Genomic DNA, 16,525 nt, shown 5'->3' on the forward strand with positions numbered 1-16,525 from the left:
GTTTTTAATTATAAACAACCAAATAAGACTTCTTTTTTTACAATTGCTGGCAATTAAACTGTAGCCTGTAAATGAATTAAGAGCAGCTGAATCATGTGTAACCAAACAACTCCTAAGAACAAATCGATTCTAATTTGTTTATCCAATTTTCACCAAAGTCCAGTTTGGAAAATTATTCCTATTAAATCTAGAAAGAAAATGTGAAAGAGAGCATGACAATATTTTGCATAAAAGTAGTTTAGAAACTAGTAAATTATATCCAATAACTTGAATTATATCCATCGTCCAACCTAAATCTAATCGAATCTAAGTAGAGATTCATTCAAATATAGCCAAATATGTTTATATATATATATATATATATATATATATATATATATATATATATATATATATATATATATATACACACATATACGTGTGCATGTATATTTAAAAATAGATTAGGATCCGATCAAATGGATCTCCACTTAGATGAGGCCTGGTTAGAAAATAGAGTTTCAACATGTATTTTGTATTTAAGATGTAGCTCTCCTTCTTGGATGGATTTTTTTGGCTTTCGAATGTTGATGGACAAGACAAGAGTGACCACATTTAATCCAATTACATAAATTACACTAGATTAGGATATGTCTCGCAATATAGTCGGAGCTTTAAGAAATAGATTTCCGTCTCAAAAAGGAAATAAAATCTTATCTTTCCGGTCGACAGCTCTTGGCGCTGCTGGTTTGCACCCGGTCCAAACGCAGGATAAATTGTTGCCTTGTTGGTCGCTCCCTTGGAGTATAAAGAAGAAAACCCTCGTAACAAAAGGAGATAAAGCTAAAAAAAGAGAGAAGAAAACATAAGCCGAGATTGGATAAATGTAGACGGTCCTGAACGGAAGGGGTGGCCGCTGGCGTTCGGTTGAATGGGTAGCGCTTCCCTTGTCGTCGGCCCGCCGCCGGGCTCCCTCCGTCCTCGCAAGCCCCACCGTCGTCCCCGCCCTCGACCGCTCGTCTCCCTCTCCGGCTGCTCCTCTTCCCATCCCGACGCCTCCTCCCGCTCCAACGGTACCTCACCCCCCCTTCACTACTTTCTCTTTTTACCGTAAAAGCCGTTGTGTTATTTGGACATGAACCCCTAAAAGCTCGAAACAACCAAACCTCTTCAGTGCTTCCACTATTTTGTCGAAGATTCCTCAAGGATGAAAACAAGAGGGGAAATGGGACTTCTTTATTCAAATGAAGCCCTCAACAAAATCCCCGGCAACTCAACATTTTTTTTTGCAATTCCTCATCTGACATCCTTCATGACAGGCCAAACTGCAGTATCAGCAAGATTCTGCAGCCAGTTGGAAATCTTTTATGAAGGGTGAAATCGATAGTTACACGATTAAATACTCGGTATCTTTCGTCCGAGGATTGTGGCAGCTAATTGTATGACTGAGGACGGCTGGGCTTGCATGCATTCTTGTTCTTGTTCTGAGCAGTTAATTATCTTGAAATATTTCGCACCAAAGGATACCTGGGTGCTACTATTTTTTTTCCTTATTGTATCGATGCATCGGCTAACCACTTGTTTCTTACTGGATTAATGTGTTATTAATTCTTTCTTATGTTTCTAACGGACATTTTTCACCCTTATTGTTTCTGAGAATGTGAATGGACAGCTACTCTGCTCACTCTGTTATGCTTTGATTACTTTCTTCTATTCTTCGCCAGGCAAATTAGAAAATCTCACAACCCAAATCCAAAAAGGTTCCAATGATGTGCCTGCGGAAGGTCAACTTGAAAGCCAGGTTCGGGTGACTGGTGGTGCATATGATTTCCAAAGGGCAACAACGTCGCTCACTAACGAGCTCCTATCGTCTTCCAAAAAGGTGACTCTTGTAAGGCATGGTTTAAGCTCTTGGAATGAAGAAAGTCGGGTCCAGGTTTGTTTGCTTCTCAGCAACTTTGCTTCTTGCTTGTTAAATTACTCGGCCATGGTTTTTCTTCAAGCACTTGCGGGCTGTTTGCGTTCTCATCTGTTCTACTCTTGGTAGCTGCTATTTAGTCATCAAGCAGGCATAACTTCAAATACCTGGAATTTTTTGAGTTTTCATCGTGAAAGCGAAAGGTATAAGAAAGTATCTGCAGAACAAAGATTAAGATGGAAGATGCAACATGTTTTGATATATAACCCATGGGAGGTCTGATGAAGTTGAACCCTAGAGCATGAATCTTTCTTGCATGATATATAATTGCTAAAAAACCTAGCAGCATTTGTTCAATATATGCAAATTACTTTTGACATCAATTGATGTTCAAGTCATGGCTTTGAATTCTCCGTAATTCACCTCATGTATGTAATGTTATTGTGTCACGAGTTTGATGTTTTCATTATCTTTGCAAAGCCAACTATTGATTTTATTTTTCTTAGCAACAACATGAGTAACAATATTTTAAATTAGTTCAAGGTAGATGGAGGGAACTTTCTAATAGCATGAGACAAACTGATAAACAATGACCGAAGTAAGATTCACCATTGAGAGGTTCCTAATTCTCCTGCATGGTACACATTTATAAGTCACGAAAATTCGATGTACCTCAGCTATTGGGTTGCCTTGACTTCTAGTGTTAGTTGAGACTTATTTTCAAGTTTCAGTCACCAACCTACTCATTTCTTTTTCATTTAGGGAAGCTCAAACTTATCTATATTAACAGACACTGGAGCTAGGCAAGCTGAGAAGTGCCGGAATGCTTTGGTCAGCATAAGCTTTGACGTCTGCTTCTCTAGTCCTATCTCGCGTGCAAAGGTTTAATTGAATCCCCTATCTGGAAGCTAGTAGCTAATAGTTTATTTATGCTCATATTTTCCAATCATACAATCCATTCATTTCAGAAGTATGGGTTGGCATTATTCTTCCTTTCTCAGTCATAGGTGTTTAATACAGACAACTGCTGAAATAATATGGCATGGAAGGGAACAACCACTGGTTTTTCTTGATTCATTGAAGGAGGCGCACCTGTTCTTTCTAGAAGGAATGACAAATGGTATGAGTGCTGGCTATCTGCATGTTCTGTCTTTGGATCATACATGCATGACACTATGTAATCATGTTTGAAATTTGGAGGCAGCGGATGCTAAAAGGAAGTATCCGAAGTTATATACCACATGGAGAGAAGATCCGGCTAACTTTCATGTGGATGGCATTTATCCTATTCGAAGATTATGGGTAACAGCAAGAGAGGCTTGGAAGGAAATTTTGTCCACACCAGTAAGCACATATACTCTATGTGGGTCTTCAAGGGCCTGAATTTATTAAAGAAAATTTGGGTGTCGGTATTAATGATTGCCATTTTCTTTTGTCTTCAGGGGGAGAATGTTTTGGTAGTCACCCACAAATCCATTTTGCGGGCGCTCATTTGCACAGCTCTAGGACTTGGGCCCGAGAGGTTAGTTTCTTGATAGTTTTTTTATGGTGAAACAGGATCTTTTGTAGAGACACAGGTAAATAAATAAGTTATAGTAAAGATTTTCATTAATCCAAGGCACATTACAACCTCATTTCGTGGTACTAAAAATCTGTGGTAATAGTTTGTTGCAGATTGATGCTTTAATGAATTTCTTATGTTATTTCATCATTTCTTACTGTGCAAAATTGTTTTGGTGATGTAGGTTTCGTGCAATTGATGTGAATAATGGTGGGATTTCTATTTTTACGTTTAACAGACGAGGGGAGGCGATGCTTCAGTGCTTGAATATGACAGCCCACATGTATAGCAATCATATGTATCAATACTGAAGAGTCTGCATATCAAAGAACTTGTCTTGTTTAATAAAGTTGAGTCCTTTTCCATGTTGAGCAAATTTGATGAAGGGAAGATCCCATACAAATTTGAGAGTGCACAAAACCTGAAGTAAGATGGAAAATTTGAGTGGCTACAAGCTGTATAACTTACGAAGTTTTGGTAGCAATATCTGTTGTCGGTTGATGCGGTCGAAGTAGGGTAATCGCAGTCTAGACTTGGAAAAAAAGGCCAGCATCAAAGAAAACCAAGTGACATCTTTATGTTACCTGTAACATGAAATTCACCTGGAAGCATCTAATTTGCTGTTGTAGAGGTTTGTAGCCCTATGGCATTCAGTTGATCTGCTCATAATTTTCTTCTGAATATTACTGCCGATAGCTCAAATTAAGCATGCTTATATTCAAGATCAAATTATACCCTTTGCACCTTGAGTTGAGATAAATGAAATTTGGAAGGCGTGACCTAGTTCTAGTAATTTAAACCACCAGTCCTGTCACGTGCCATTTAGATTATCTTAGCACCAGGTTCAGTTTGATGTTTTCCGTGACATCTGGCTTGGAGCCTTCACCTAAATAGGCAATGCCTCAGAAGGTACACCAACAGCCATGTGGACATGTCATATATTTCAGTTTTTGCTGCAAGAAAAATCAGATACATAAAAGAGCTGTGCCTTCGAACCACCGTGCCCCACGGAGATCTTGACAAGCTCACTTATTAGGCTAACGAGATACTACAGGTCCTCAACAACTTACTGCTTCTTTGACATTCTTTCTGCATTTGGAGTGGATAATCCAGCAGATCATTATTCAAACACTTCCAGAGACCAATAATCTCTCGTCAATTATGCACCTCAACTTCCAATACGTCGCACAGGTTCAGGCCCCGCACATATGGGTTGTAAATCCTGTAGCCACGGGATGCAGGTTCTGCCTGCATGAATCTTAGAATATGATTAATTTTTGATGATTAATTTATTTTCGATCACAGTTAAAAAAATTTGAATTTAGTAAATTCTAATATATATATATATATATATATATATATATATATATATATATATATATATATATATATATATATAGTGTGTGTGTGTGTGTGTGTGTGTGAATTTTGATGTTATTAAAAAAGTATCGTAATTGAGTTTCTATCTCGCTACAATCGGATATATCAATATATTCTAGTTCGAGTTTTCTGCCCAAGTTCAACTCTTCAAATTAGCTAGTTGATCTAGTTCAGCCAGGCCTTCGTAGAAACTTGTCTCATGGATAACATCTTCGGAGAAACAAGATAGTAACTAGAGCTCCAATATTAGCATCTCAAACAATGAAATACAAATCTATCAATTTGTAAAAGACAGATGTACTTCCATGGCAAGAAATTCAACTTTGATCTACCATTACTTCTGTATCCCAGTCACATATCTAAAACAACTCTGACGTTTCTTTTTATTTTTTCTGCATATCTTTTATCAGTTTTGTGATTGCTCTCCTTTAAAAATCAACTCGATCCTCATTTGCATGGAAACTGAATCGGCAAAACTGGAAAAGGATGAATTACTGTTAAATCAGGAAGACCAATGGATGTAAGTATGCCGACCAACATGGGGAAACCGATTGGAAGCCATTTCCCGTGGACGCAGCGCACAGATTTTATTGCAATGTTTTTTGGCTTTCTACGGAATATTTCTTCTCTCGCATCAAAGTTTCCATCTTTTCAACATCTTCAGTTGAGTGCCTAACACCATGAGCATCATGATGAACCTCGATCACCTGATATATCTAATATATTCTAGAATATAAAATCATTTTTCCCACAATGCAACATCTGTATGAAAGTAATGGACATGATGGAAAGTCGTTCGCCAAAAGGTTTCAAAAGTTCAGGGTACGGTTGCACACCAGTCACTAGCTGGTTTGGTGGGTATGGCTGGATGTACCCTACTACAAAGAGTAGTAGTAATAGTCATCATGGCTTTAAGTAGAGACTGAAAGAAAAAAAAGGTCTATGAACACCTTTAAACTCGGTACTAAGTGGTACAAGGTTGATCTGGGGCGAATTTGCCAATCAGTCAATCCCAAAGGGAGGTCAAGTACTGAGTTCTAGCAGATATGTAGCCTAATAATTAAATCCTTGGCTAGCACTTATTAATACAGCATTATGCAACTGAATTTGCAAAAGTCACTTTTTTAAATGTCTTTGAACTTGACTAAAAGCTGCATGGTCTTTTGATGCAAGAATGGATGAAAAGGCCCTTGAGTTAACAGAAATGTGTCATGTCTCAAGCCACCATGTAAGCCATCCAACTCCCTAATTCGGTAGTAATGCGATCGCAACAAACTATAGGCATAGGATCAATTATACTCATCAAATAGCATATTTTATGTTTTGTGTTAATAACTATTATGTATACAGTTAATACGTTGGACAAAGCAACGCAAAATGTAAATAAATTTCCGGCGGGCCCTGAAGTTTTCCTCTGAGCAGTGCTACCATGATGCAGATGGATATTTATGATGAAAGTACTCTAATCATATGCCTGTTACAACATGAGAAATTGAGAGAGATTTCTTCAATTTGCTTAAAATAGCCATCGTGATCCAAAAGTAAGGGTTAGAAATGGGATGAGTCCATTGGCTTTGGGTTGGATTGCAAAAACCCTCAACCAATTTCAGATTTGAAATAATAGAGTTGTGCTCAATCCATTTATTTCTATGTACAGAATCCACCAATCCAATTATGGCTCCACTCTTTTTGTCTACCTTGAAAAGATGAAATTGAGATAGGATTAAAAAGAAAAGAGGAGTGGGGAGATAAGGTGGAAAAGTCCTTGCTCAAACCTGTTTAATTCAAGCACTTTGTGAGGCTTGGAATAATCCAAAAAAGTTTACATTGTAACACAAATAAGTTGAAATCTCGAATTTTCATAGCAAATACAAGCTGATAAGTAGATGGAAATGCTCACAGGTCAAGATTACAAAAAGAGGTCTGAAAAATAAGCACTGACGGATGTCATTTGTTCTATATGGTTCCAATGAGTCATAAATAGTTTGAAATTACCTTCATCTTGTATCCATGCGCAAGAACTATCAGTTGCTCTAGGTCTTCTAGTTGCAATGGAGAGGATGCAAGTTGCGGATATATCCTAAGAAACTTTGAATCATAATCTGGTTAGAAACAAGAACACCAGTACATACATTAAAAAGATATCCTAGAATACAGCCAGAATACCATCCTAAAAAGGCTATGACAAGACATTACATAACACCAAACCCAAGAGAGCAGTAAGTCACAAATCTGAATGCCCAGATGAAGTAGATATGGAAACTGTGAATTAACTTGCCCTGACCTATATAATATATGAGCATGTTAGAAAATATCAATTCATGGATTAGGATAAACCAACTTTACAATTCTACAAACTGGCATGTACCACAACTCACTTGATATAAGGAACCAATCCTCTAGAGAAATAAATCGCATAACCATGTGTCCATGATATACTTCACCTGGTTGGGGTCTGGTCCATCTTCAGCTTTTAAAGATGTGACAGCAGGACCGAACACTGCATCAGCAGCTCTCTACAGTTCGTATTGTAATTAAATAAGCACAAGACTGCATAGTCACATAGAGTAACCACATTGTTTGTTGAACCAAACAGTAGAAAAAGCTGAATTCTGCAAGCAATTAATTAGTAAATACTATAACTACCCCTGCAAAGCTTGTACCACACTGTCTATTATCTGTGGCTCAACAAGGGAATCATCTCCTTGAGTGTTCACAACAATGTCATAGTTTCTTTTGAGCTTTTAGAGAGCTTCATAACAGCATTCAGTTCCCGCAAATTGAACAAGGAATATTATATTTATTTAGAAAACCAGGCTTGAAACAATGACAAATCACACAAAAAACTCTTACCATTTTGGCAAGATCTGGATGTCAGTATCACATCTGCTCCAAATCCTTTCCAGCATTCTGCAATCTTTTCATCTTCTCCAGCCACAACTGGTGAACCTAGAAAGTAGAAATGCTAAGATTACATGAACCACAAAAGTACTTGTAAAAGTAGCCACTAAACAAACCTAAGAACCAAAATGAATAAGCGGTTAGTTATCTGTTCTTCTGCAGCCAAGCAAATATAACTATAAAAGATAAATTGCCATGGTGACAATACAGACCAGACTAAACACACTGTTTAGGAACTCAAGTATTTGATGAATCATATTGCATAAACTAAGCTCCAGACAGCTACATGACCAAGAACATCATTTCAAATAGAGATTCTCCGAGATAACCATAACAGTTTGAAAAATCATGTCACAGCAACACGTCCAAGTGTAGCAAGCTGTTTCATTATGTTATTAATTTACCTATTATCCCCAAACGAGAGGGGGGGAAATCAGTACGACATCATTGGCAGTGAAAGTCTAGAAATTTTCAAAATGGGGAAAGAGAATATTCTCTCACCATGAATATGGAGAAGGCTTATACAAATGTGCATAGGAAGCTGGTTTTCAAACAAAAGTGTATTGCGATAACTCTTGCATTACCATTTATTTAGCAACTGATCCCAGATGCTGGATACAACGGCTTCAGGCCCACCACTAACGCATGGCTCTATAACTAAAATCACATTAGCTTCAAGATTCAGTACCCAAGATCCCCTTCAAATGGATCAGCATGCCAAGTATCTGTGATGACACTAGTTGGTAGTTCTTGCAGTATATACCATCATTTCTCCCCAGGAAAAGATTAATGTGGAGCATATTTTTGACCTACTTATAAAAAACTGCAAAGGGGGCATTTCCTGCAGCCTACATGGAAGATAAACAATTACAGATTGACTCAGATTTGGATTGACATTCACCTCATTGTTTATCTGGAAGATAAACAATTCCCCTTTCTAGATCTTTTCTAGTATTTTCTGGATCCAAACAAAGCTTGCTTGTGGTATAAACAGATATATTACCTTCTAAGATAGATCTAAAACTGTAAAAAGATGGGTGGAAAGCAGATATGGAAGAATGGGTGGATGATAGATATTTTTATAAGGCATAAGAAGAGGAAAAGAAAGAGAAATAGAAGAAAAGAGAAAGAAAGGGGAAAGAAAGCACCAGCTGACCATTTGAGAACTATCTTCATTTCCAGTTGTTTGAGAAAAAAAAATGCATTACATAGACCCAAAACTCTAATAATGAAAAAGAACCCTAACATAACACTAAAAATCCCTGAACTATCCCGGTAAAACTATTCATGAGTACAATAAAACAGCACTGCTACAGTGCATATCAGATCTTCTGAGCCCAGCTTTTTATTAAATAAAACCTATTATGACTTGAAACATCTGGAACCACTAAATAACTAAAAGGAAACCAGTGTTGCATGCACATATATACGAGAATCAGATTTGAACACATATCCAAGTATCTAACTCAGCAAGAGGAAAAAAGAGATATATGGGGATATACATAGGATAACACACAACTTTAACTAAATTATATATTTATATATTTAAATATTATCTGTTTAAATATGTAAAGAAAATGTTAAAAATATACTGCTTGTTAGTATTTTTCATTACACACATTTCTCATTTAAACTTCCCAATTAACTTAAGAATATTAGAAAACTAATATTTTGCAAAGTTGTTTCAATACCTACAATCTCCACAAATCTCAAAAAAGAACAACTACTCATTTCTAATATCAAATAAGCAGATCAAACTCATTGTGGGAAGAGTTCAACTCTCTTCCAATCTTTAAAAGTGGTTACCAAACAATTTCATAAATATCCAAGTATCTGAAACATTACCCATCCAACTCGAATATGTATCCAACATGGACTTTTTGAGTTGGACACTAGCGTCCAGGTAACACTGAAGGAAACAAAATAATAAATGCCAAAACTGAATATACTAGCTATCCCAATGCTTAGCAGCCCTTTGATGCATCATATTTGGTTGGTTGATAACAAGGTAGACATTCTTACTTTGACAAGATGCACACTATCTGGTCTTGGTACTCCTAGCATGTCTTCTCTTGCCTACATTATTTTACATGAGACATCTATTTATTTTCCACATGTAAACAGGTTATTTGAGTAATAGAAAACACTATCTAAAATGCAACTCAACCGTGAGCAAATTTTAGACAGATTATATGCCGCTAGTAAATTTTAACTACATGGTATCGAATGAGTTAGTTATGAATGAAATTTAATTTTCAGTTCTCTCCAAGTTCATTCCTTCAATCTTATTCTCTAAATAACAAATGGAACACCCCCCCCCCCCTCCAGCTCCAACAAAAAAAAATCAAGGAATCTCTCTCTCTCTCTCTCCCCCCAAAAAAATATCCATCCATCCATCCATTTATATATACCAATCTATCTCATGCAATTCTTTTTCTTCTTCTTCCTCCTGTTCTCTTGTCAAATCTACCTACTTCTTTTTTCGCTAGATGAAATATATCTGAGACAAAAATTTAGTACTTGAACCTTTAATTTGATCTGTACATCAAGATTTAGATTTTAGATATGCAGTTATGATTCAATGGCTGCTGGTCTCTTCTGGCTGAATCTAACCTTGTTTACCTTTTCAATGGTTGTCTAGGAGGCATTAGTCATATCACAGGCTATGGGCTGCTTCAAGTATTTTACCTACCTTTGCAATGAAGAAAATCAGTTCTAAAAGATAAGTTAGACATAGACATAATATTCGGAATTAAGTATCTATGTTATGATATGAACCATGGAAATAAGTTAATCATGCATGCTACTTACCAATGTGGTCCAAAGTAGAAGCCAACTTCACTCTTTTCCATGTTCTCCATCAAAGTAACAAAAACATTGTAAGGGGAACACAACATAGTATCATTTTAATAGATAATGCATCAAAATTCTCATAAATGTTAAGAAGCACCACTTTAGAAAATAAAATTCTTGGATACTTTTGATTTAACAACTATATTACTCCAAAAAAATTGATCATAGAAAAACACATCTTTTATGCAAAACCCAACTATGATGTTATATTAAAAGAATAACACCACCTGAAGATGAGTTTGTATTCAAATGCAAATATCTTATGGATAATCCTTACTCATTTGCCAATAGGCAACCAGGAGAAAAAAAAGACTTATCACTCTTTTAATATTTAAGAACAAACAAAATGGCAGTTTGTTAAAATTTAGAGTTTCAACCTCAAAACAACTTGGTAAAAGCAACAGCTTAGAGTTGAACACATTGACATTAGAATCTCAAAACTAAATCCTCTTTTAATAGTTGGTATTCTAAATCACATAGCTAATGCATGATTTACCCAAAAATTGGTGAAGTTCATTACGTATTGGTTGGTAGTCTGGATAATGCTTATAGATCATTGCTCAGTCAACTTTCTCATGGTTTTCATATGATCCTTTCGCTCCAACAGTTTGCTAACAAGTTATAAGTATGAGCTTATAGGTTATTGTTATTGCTAATATTTTTGTTTTTATTATTACTATTATGGGTATTAGACACAAACCAGAACAAACTGATACAACATATGACCACTCTACTTCAAAGTACCAGTTAATACCCAAGGAGACTATATATCATAAACACGGTACCAGTAGCTCTGTGTAGAGCCTCCATGTTTCGGAGTCACAATCTTGGCCTCTGTCAACCCATATCAGATTGGTCATTGGCACAGATACAGACAGTGCTTATATATTTCTGAATCAAACCTATCCGAAACTCATTTATTGTCATCCCATAAGTTTAGAACACCCAATAACAGTGCTCGCAAGAATATTGAAACAGGGCAAGAATTTGATCAAGATCCCAGAGCCAAACCCATAATCTAGAAAGAAGTTTCGGATAATTAATCCACCGACATAGTTTATAATTTCTGGAACACTTCATCCACAGTTACTTAAGCTAACATCTTCTTTCTAAGGGGAAGCTTTTCCACACCTAATTCCAGGAATGACTCTAGGTCAAGAATGCTGACTTGAAAATATAAAATTTCAAGATATTGTCACCAAGAATGCAATCAAGATTTCGTGTATTCCAATCAAGAACTTACAAGACATTCTTACCAAGAAGCCAACCAGAATTCCAAAAACTTGAGAACTACAACAAAGGAGAGAAGGAAAGGAGGAGGGGATACCTGGATCATGGGATTGCCGAGGAAGAGGCGAAACGAACGGGGATGATCACCACCACCCGGCTCCGGAACTTCACCAACCGCTGCCGCGGCGACTGTGGAGCCGACCAACAGCCCTTGGCCTTGGACCATCCACGCCCTGGAGCCCGTCCCGGGTATTTCCGGCCACGACGAAGAGAACCACCACGAGGGCGGTGGGAGAGACCGAAACGAGAAGAATGGATCAAGGAAGGCATTTTATTTGAATCGTCGGGGAAGCCTGGTGCCTTCCATCGTCTCGCCTCCCTGGTTCGGGGCTCGGACGCGGCCCGGTCTCCCTAGATGCCAATTGGGTCAAGTTCACCAAGAATAGCGGCTAATTTAGGCGACCTGTCTATTTTTGCGGTACTTTCAGACCGCCTAGCTAGCAAATAGATTTCTATGAGAATTCTATGCAGCTCATCATTTCAAAAATTTTATTTGTGAGAACTACACATTTATCCCTTCTTTTTTGTACTATTTCTTTTTGATTTTATGGGTTATATCCATATCCGCTATATGTGAGTCGCTCTTGTACCAAAAAAAATAAAATTCTATAAAAATTATTACTTAGGGCATTATTTGTTAGCTATCTCTGTTAATATTTTCCAAACTTTGGAGATTTGATGGCCGAAATTTGATCATATGTAACCCACAACTTATCTCAACCAGCTAAGATGGGCTGCATCAAAATAATAATTAGAGGAACGATGCCACATCTGAGATAAAAATTTGATTCCTAGTATACAACATGACTTATGTCTTGCACCTCTGTGGAAATGTAAACTACTCCCTTAGGGCGAATAGATCATGCGCACCCAAGCATGACGTGGTTCTTAATGCCAGAACTGGATTCCCAATATAGGGAATGGTATGGTTCAATGTATGGTTATCTGCCAACTTTGATGATGTCGCAACATCATTAATATTATCACGCTTGGAATTCTGTTTCCTAAAAGAAAGCTCAGTAGCCAATCAATTTTATGTCTGCTGGTGTGCATTTCTTTGCACTTGGAGAGGCATTCCCAATTTCCCATCGTATTTCGCAAGAGAGTGGTGTTATTATTTCCATTGCATGCAATAGCTAACGACGTATAGCTTATCATATTATAATTATCATTATATTATATCTATAGTTTTGAATAATGGTGATATGACTGCCGTAAAATTGTTATAATGATTCCACCGCCTCCCATTATATTATATGATAAATAACATTAAAAATATCAGTCGTTATCTTCTGTTATTTTATGTTATAAAAGTTTGTTATAACATAAATAGCAACCGTTATTTTCACTTGTGCCTTTTTTTTGAATAAAATAATTTTCAAAATTCAGAATTTTTATCTCAAAATTTTCTCCAAACATTTTTGTACAATCCAAAAAATAATTTTACTTCATGAGACCAAAAAAATACAAAAAAGTCAGCACTATTAACTTTTTCATTACTACAGTACTATCAATTATTTTCGGTTATAACAGCATTATAATAATTATTATTATAGTAATTATTTTAACATCAAATACTTAAAATTATACTTCGAGATAAATAATGATCATTATGAGTTTATAGCTAGCCATTATAAATTATTGGCCTTGGAGGCCAGGTTAGGTGTTGCAAAGTAAAAGTTAGTTTACCAAACGGAAGCCATCCGCATGCACAAGAGCCACTTTCTCAATAGAAGAGTCAAGCACGCGGTAGGCATGGAATTGCCTGTAGGCAAGAGTCGCAAGCAAGCACCAGGAAATTAATCAGCCAAAGAAGGCCAAAAGCAACTAGAAGAAGCATGACTTGAGTTTGGATTTTAACCAGCAAATACACCACTCATCACAACACAATGGTAAGTATAGCTCCGCAGTAATTGAGCGCCAAAGACTTCGACATCACACATGACAGTAAAATATCCTATCCTATCAAAGCTCGCAAGGGTACGTTCATGGAAGAAGAGGACCGATCACAGTATGGATGGTATGGAGAAGGATGAGCAGGTAAATCACCACACCGCAGAAGGCACATATCAGAGCTCCCATGACATGGTCGCAGAACTTGGGGATCTGCCCGCAGATTGGGAGCCAGCCGGAGTGCGAATTCCCTTTCTTCCCCACCTCCGATATTGCTCCTGCCGCCGCGATGGCTGCAGTCAGCAGCATTGCAATGATCTGGAAATTCCCACCAAGTTGATGCACGTTAAGTAGTAATCACACCGGGATCAGATTAGAGAGTTACTCGAAAGCCCAGGCTTACCACATCGAGCATGACGACGAATGTCGAGAGCGAGCTCGTCGGAGGTACCAGGAGAACGAGCAGGGTGTAGCCGCAACAGATGGCATTCGCAATCACAAAGAACCTGCATGCATGCAGAAAGCTACAGGTGAGACAGCGAAAGAGCTCCATATATTTTCACAAAAAAAAAGAGCTCCATATTCGTCTCTAATTGTGGTAATGAGTGAGTGAGCGGATACTTGAAGGAAGGCGTGTACTGGAACTTGGCATCCAAGGTTAAGCCGAATACGGTGGTGGACTCGTGGCTCGTCGCCATGACGACGGCGGCGGAGAGGGTGGCGGCCGCGGCCAGGAGCCGGAGCAGGAAGACGCAGGCCCTTGAAGCCTTGGCCATTGGTAGTTTTCTGGCGAACTGGTTGATGTAGTGCTAGGGGAATAGGAAGGAGGATTGGAGTTGGTGTGGGGATTTAATAAGAAGAGGTTGATGGCGGTAGCTTTGGGGGTTTAACAAGAACAAGGGAGAGGTAGGAAAAGCAGATAGGTGAGGGGGGGAGAGCTAATAATACCGGTAAGAAGTTCTTTGTCTCGCCAAAAGGTCTCAACGGTCCCAATCTCCACCTCTATAAGATGTTCAGCTCCCAAAGGACATTTAGAACTACCCTTGCTCTAGCTTAATTTGGAACAATATTTAATTAGGGAAACTTAACGCGTGGCTCTTCTGTGACTGTGGAGGTTCTAGAGGTCGTCAATCGGTTATTTCCGGACTTCTTGAGTCCAAATACGACTAGAAGATAAAATGAAACTTGCGTAGCCGAACTTGAATCCAAAATGCAACAAGAGGAGGGGAAGGAAAGGAAAAATATGGCTCTAGAAATTTAAGGAGGTAGGGATAGTTGAACTTGTGGAGTCCAATATATACATAGAAAACCTACCAAGAGGGAAAAACCTCTCGCTGAGGAACGCTGCCTCTCCAAGTTCTCTGGTTCCTACCTCTCCGTGACCTCACTGATTAGAAAATCTAACTCTTTTCTTCCCATGTTTCACCTCCCCTTTCTTGTCGTAAAGTTCTGGGTCGATAGGACTGACCGGATGTCGGAAAGTCCCGCTTGAGGTGCTAACCTACTTGGTTCGACCATTTCATGCCATTCGGTGCAGTGGGTCATTCGACCAGGTCGGGTCCGTTAAAAAATTATTCTGATAGCTCGCTCTCCTATGATAAAATTCCTAATTTTCGATCTTAAAATTCGGGGGCAATGGCATGCCTCCATCGAATAACAAAGGAGTCCAAGCCATTGAAGTTCCTTATGGAAGCCGACAAAGTCCCCTGCCCATAGGGTGAGGGAAGAGATTGGCACCTATCACATTAGTGACGGTGACTGGAGGAACACAGAGGATGATGCCGCCATTCTTGGTATCCTCTTATAGTGCCGAGATATCAATGCGATCGGTGGCCGGAGAGACCATCCGTCCGAGCTTATCCATCAAAGCTTCTTCATGTCCTTCGTCCAATACTCCGGAGATGATAGAAGAGCCAATAGGAAAGTTACATGGAGACGAGAGCACGGAAGTGACAAGAGGTTCAGAATGAGAGGCGATACAAGTAAATTACAAAAAAATAAAATACACTTAGACTTAATAGTTCGAAATTTTTATTTTTATTTTTTAAAAATTTAGTTTTATCCAACATTTTATTCCATAAGTATTAGTCAAACCGTTTACCTTAAATAAAATTCAAATATCATATTAAAAAATTTCAAAAACAGCCAAACAACCTTAACTTAACTGACATAACAACCATATATACTCATATAAAAAACATTTGTATCCTCTTTTCCAATCAAGAGCAATTCAACTTTTTTACATAAGATAAACACACTATTAATTTAGCTAGGTATAAATATAAATTTTAAAAATTATTGGATGTAAATAAAATAAGCATCTAAAAATTTTTGTAATCTATTCAAAAGATATTAAATAAACACATCACGGTTGAGTCGCAGTTGAACCACGACCGAGCCAGACTCATGAGTCATGATGCAGCTACCAGAACGGTTTGGTCTGGGTCGTCAGGTCCAGAATATTAGTCCTAAGGATAAACTAGAGCTATCCAACATAAGCGAGGAACCTTCATGGGCCGAACCTGTGGCACAACTAGCACTCGGGCTTCCTAACGAAACTTTGACTTCTTAACTCATTGTCACTAGCTCGACTTGCTAATCCCATATGACTTATATAAAACATTGTAAAAAGAATCAAGTGATTAATCTATCAGCAGCACCCTCCAAGCACTCCATCACAACATAAGTTCCAGCAACTTTTTCACCGATCCTTCACTATGAGATACGGCACCTGAAAGCTGAAACGGATA

At 37.9% G+C, this 16,525-nt stretch overlaps 2 protein-coding genes across 2 annotated transcripts; one reads left to right on the forward strand and one right to left on the reverse strand.

Annotated features, from left to right (window-relative positions):
* Window positions 1-744: 744 nt before the first annotated feature.
* On the forward strand, window positions 745-3,823 carry LOC103702476 (putative 2-carboxy-D-arabinitol-1-phosphatase). Its single transcript, XM_008784922.6, has 7 exons — window positions 745-1,052; window positions 1,704-1,915; window positions 2,660-2,779; window positions 2,918-3,017; window positions 3,102-3,241; window positions 3,340-3,419; window positions 3,643-3,823. The coding sequence occupies exons 1-7, from the start codon at window positions 911-913 to the stop codon at window positions 3,767-3,769; spliced, it is 921 nt and encodes a 306-aa protein (XP_008783144.3). The 5' UTR covers window positions 745-910; the 3' UTR covers window positions 3,770-3,823.
* Window positions 3,824-13,710: 9,887 nt separating this feature from the next.
* On the reverse strand, window positions 13,711-14,695 carry LOC103702479 (CASP-like protein 1C1). The gene is made up of 3 exons (XM_008784923.6): window positions 14,397-14,695; window positions 14,179-14,281; window positions 13,711-14,093 (listed from the first exon to the last, which is right to left on the reverse strand). The coding sequence occupies exons 1-3, from the start codon at window positions 14,549-14,551 to the stop codon at window positions 13,869-13,871; spliced, it is 483 nt and encodes a 160-aa protein (XP_008783145.3). The 5' UTR covers window positions 14,552-14,695; the 3' UTR covers window positions 13,711-13,868.
* Window positions 14,696-16,525: the final 1,830 nt, after the last annotated feature.

This window comes from Phoenix dactylifera, chromosome 5 (assembly GCF_051530095.1).
Source record: "Phoenix dactylifera cultivar Ajwa chromosome 5, Ajwa_hap1_PhDact_Kaust_v1.1, whole genome shotgun sequence".
Classification (NCBI taxonomy): Eukaryota; Viridiplantae; Streptophyta; class Magnoliopsida; order Arecales; family Arecaceae; genus Phoenix; species Phoenix dactylifera.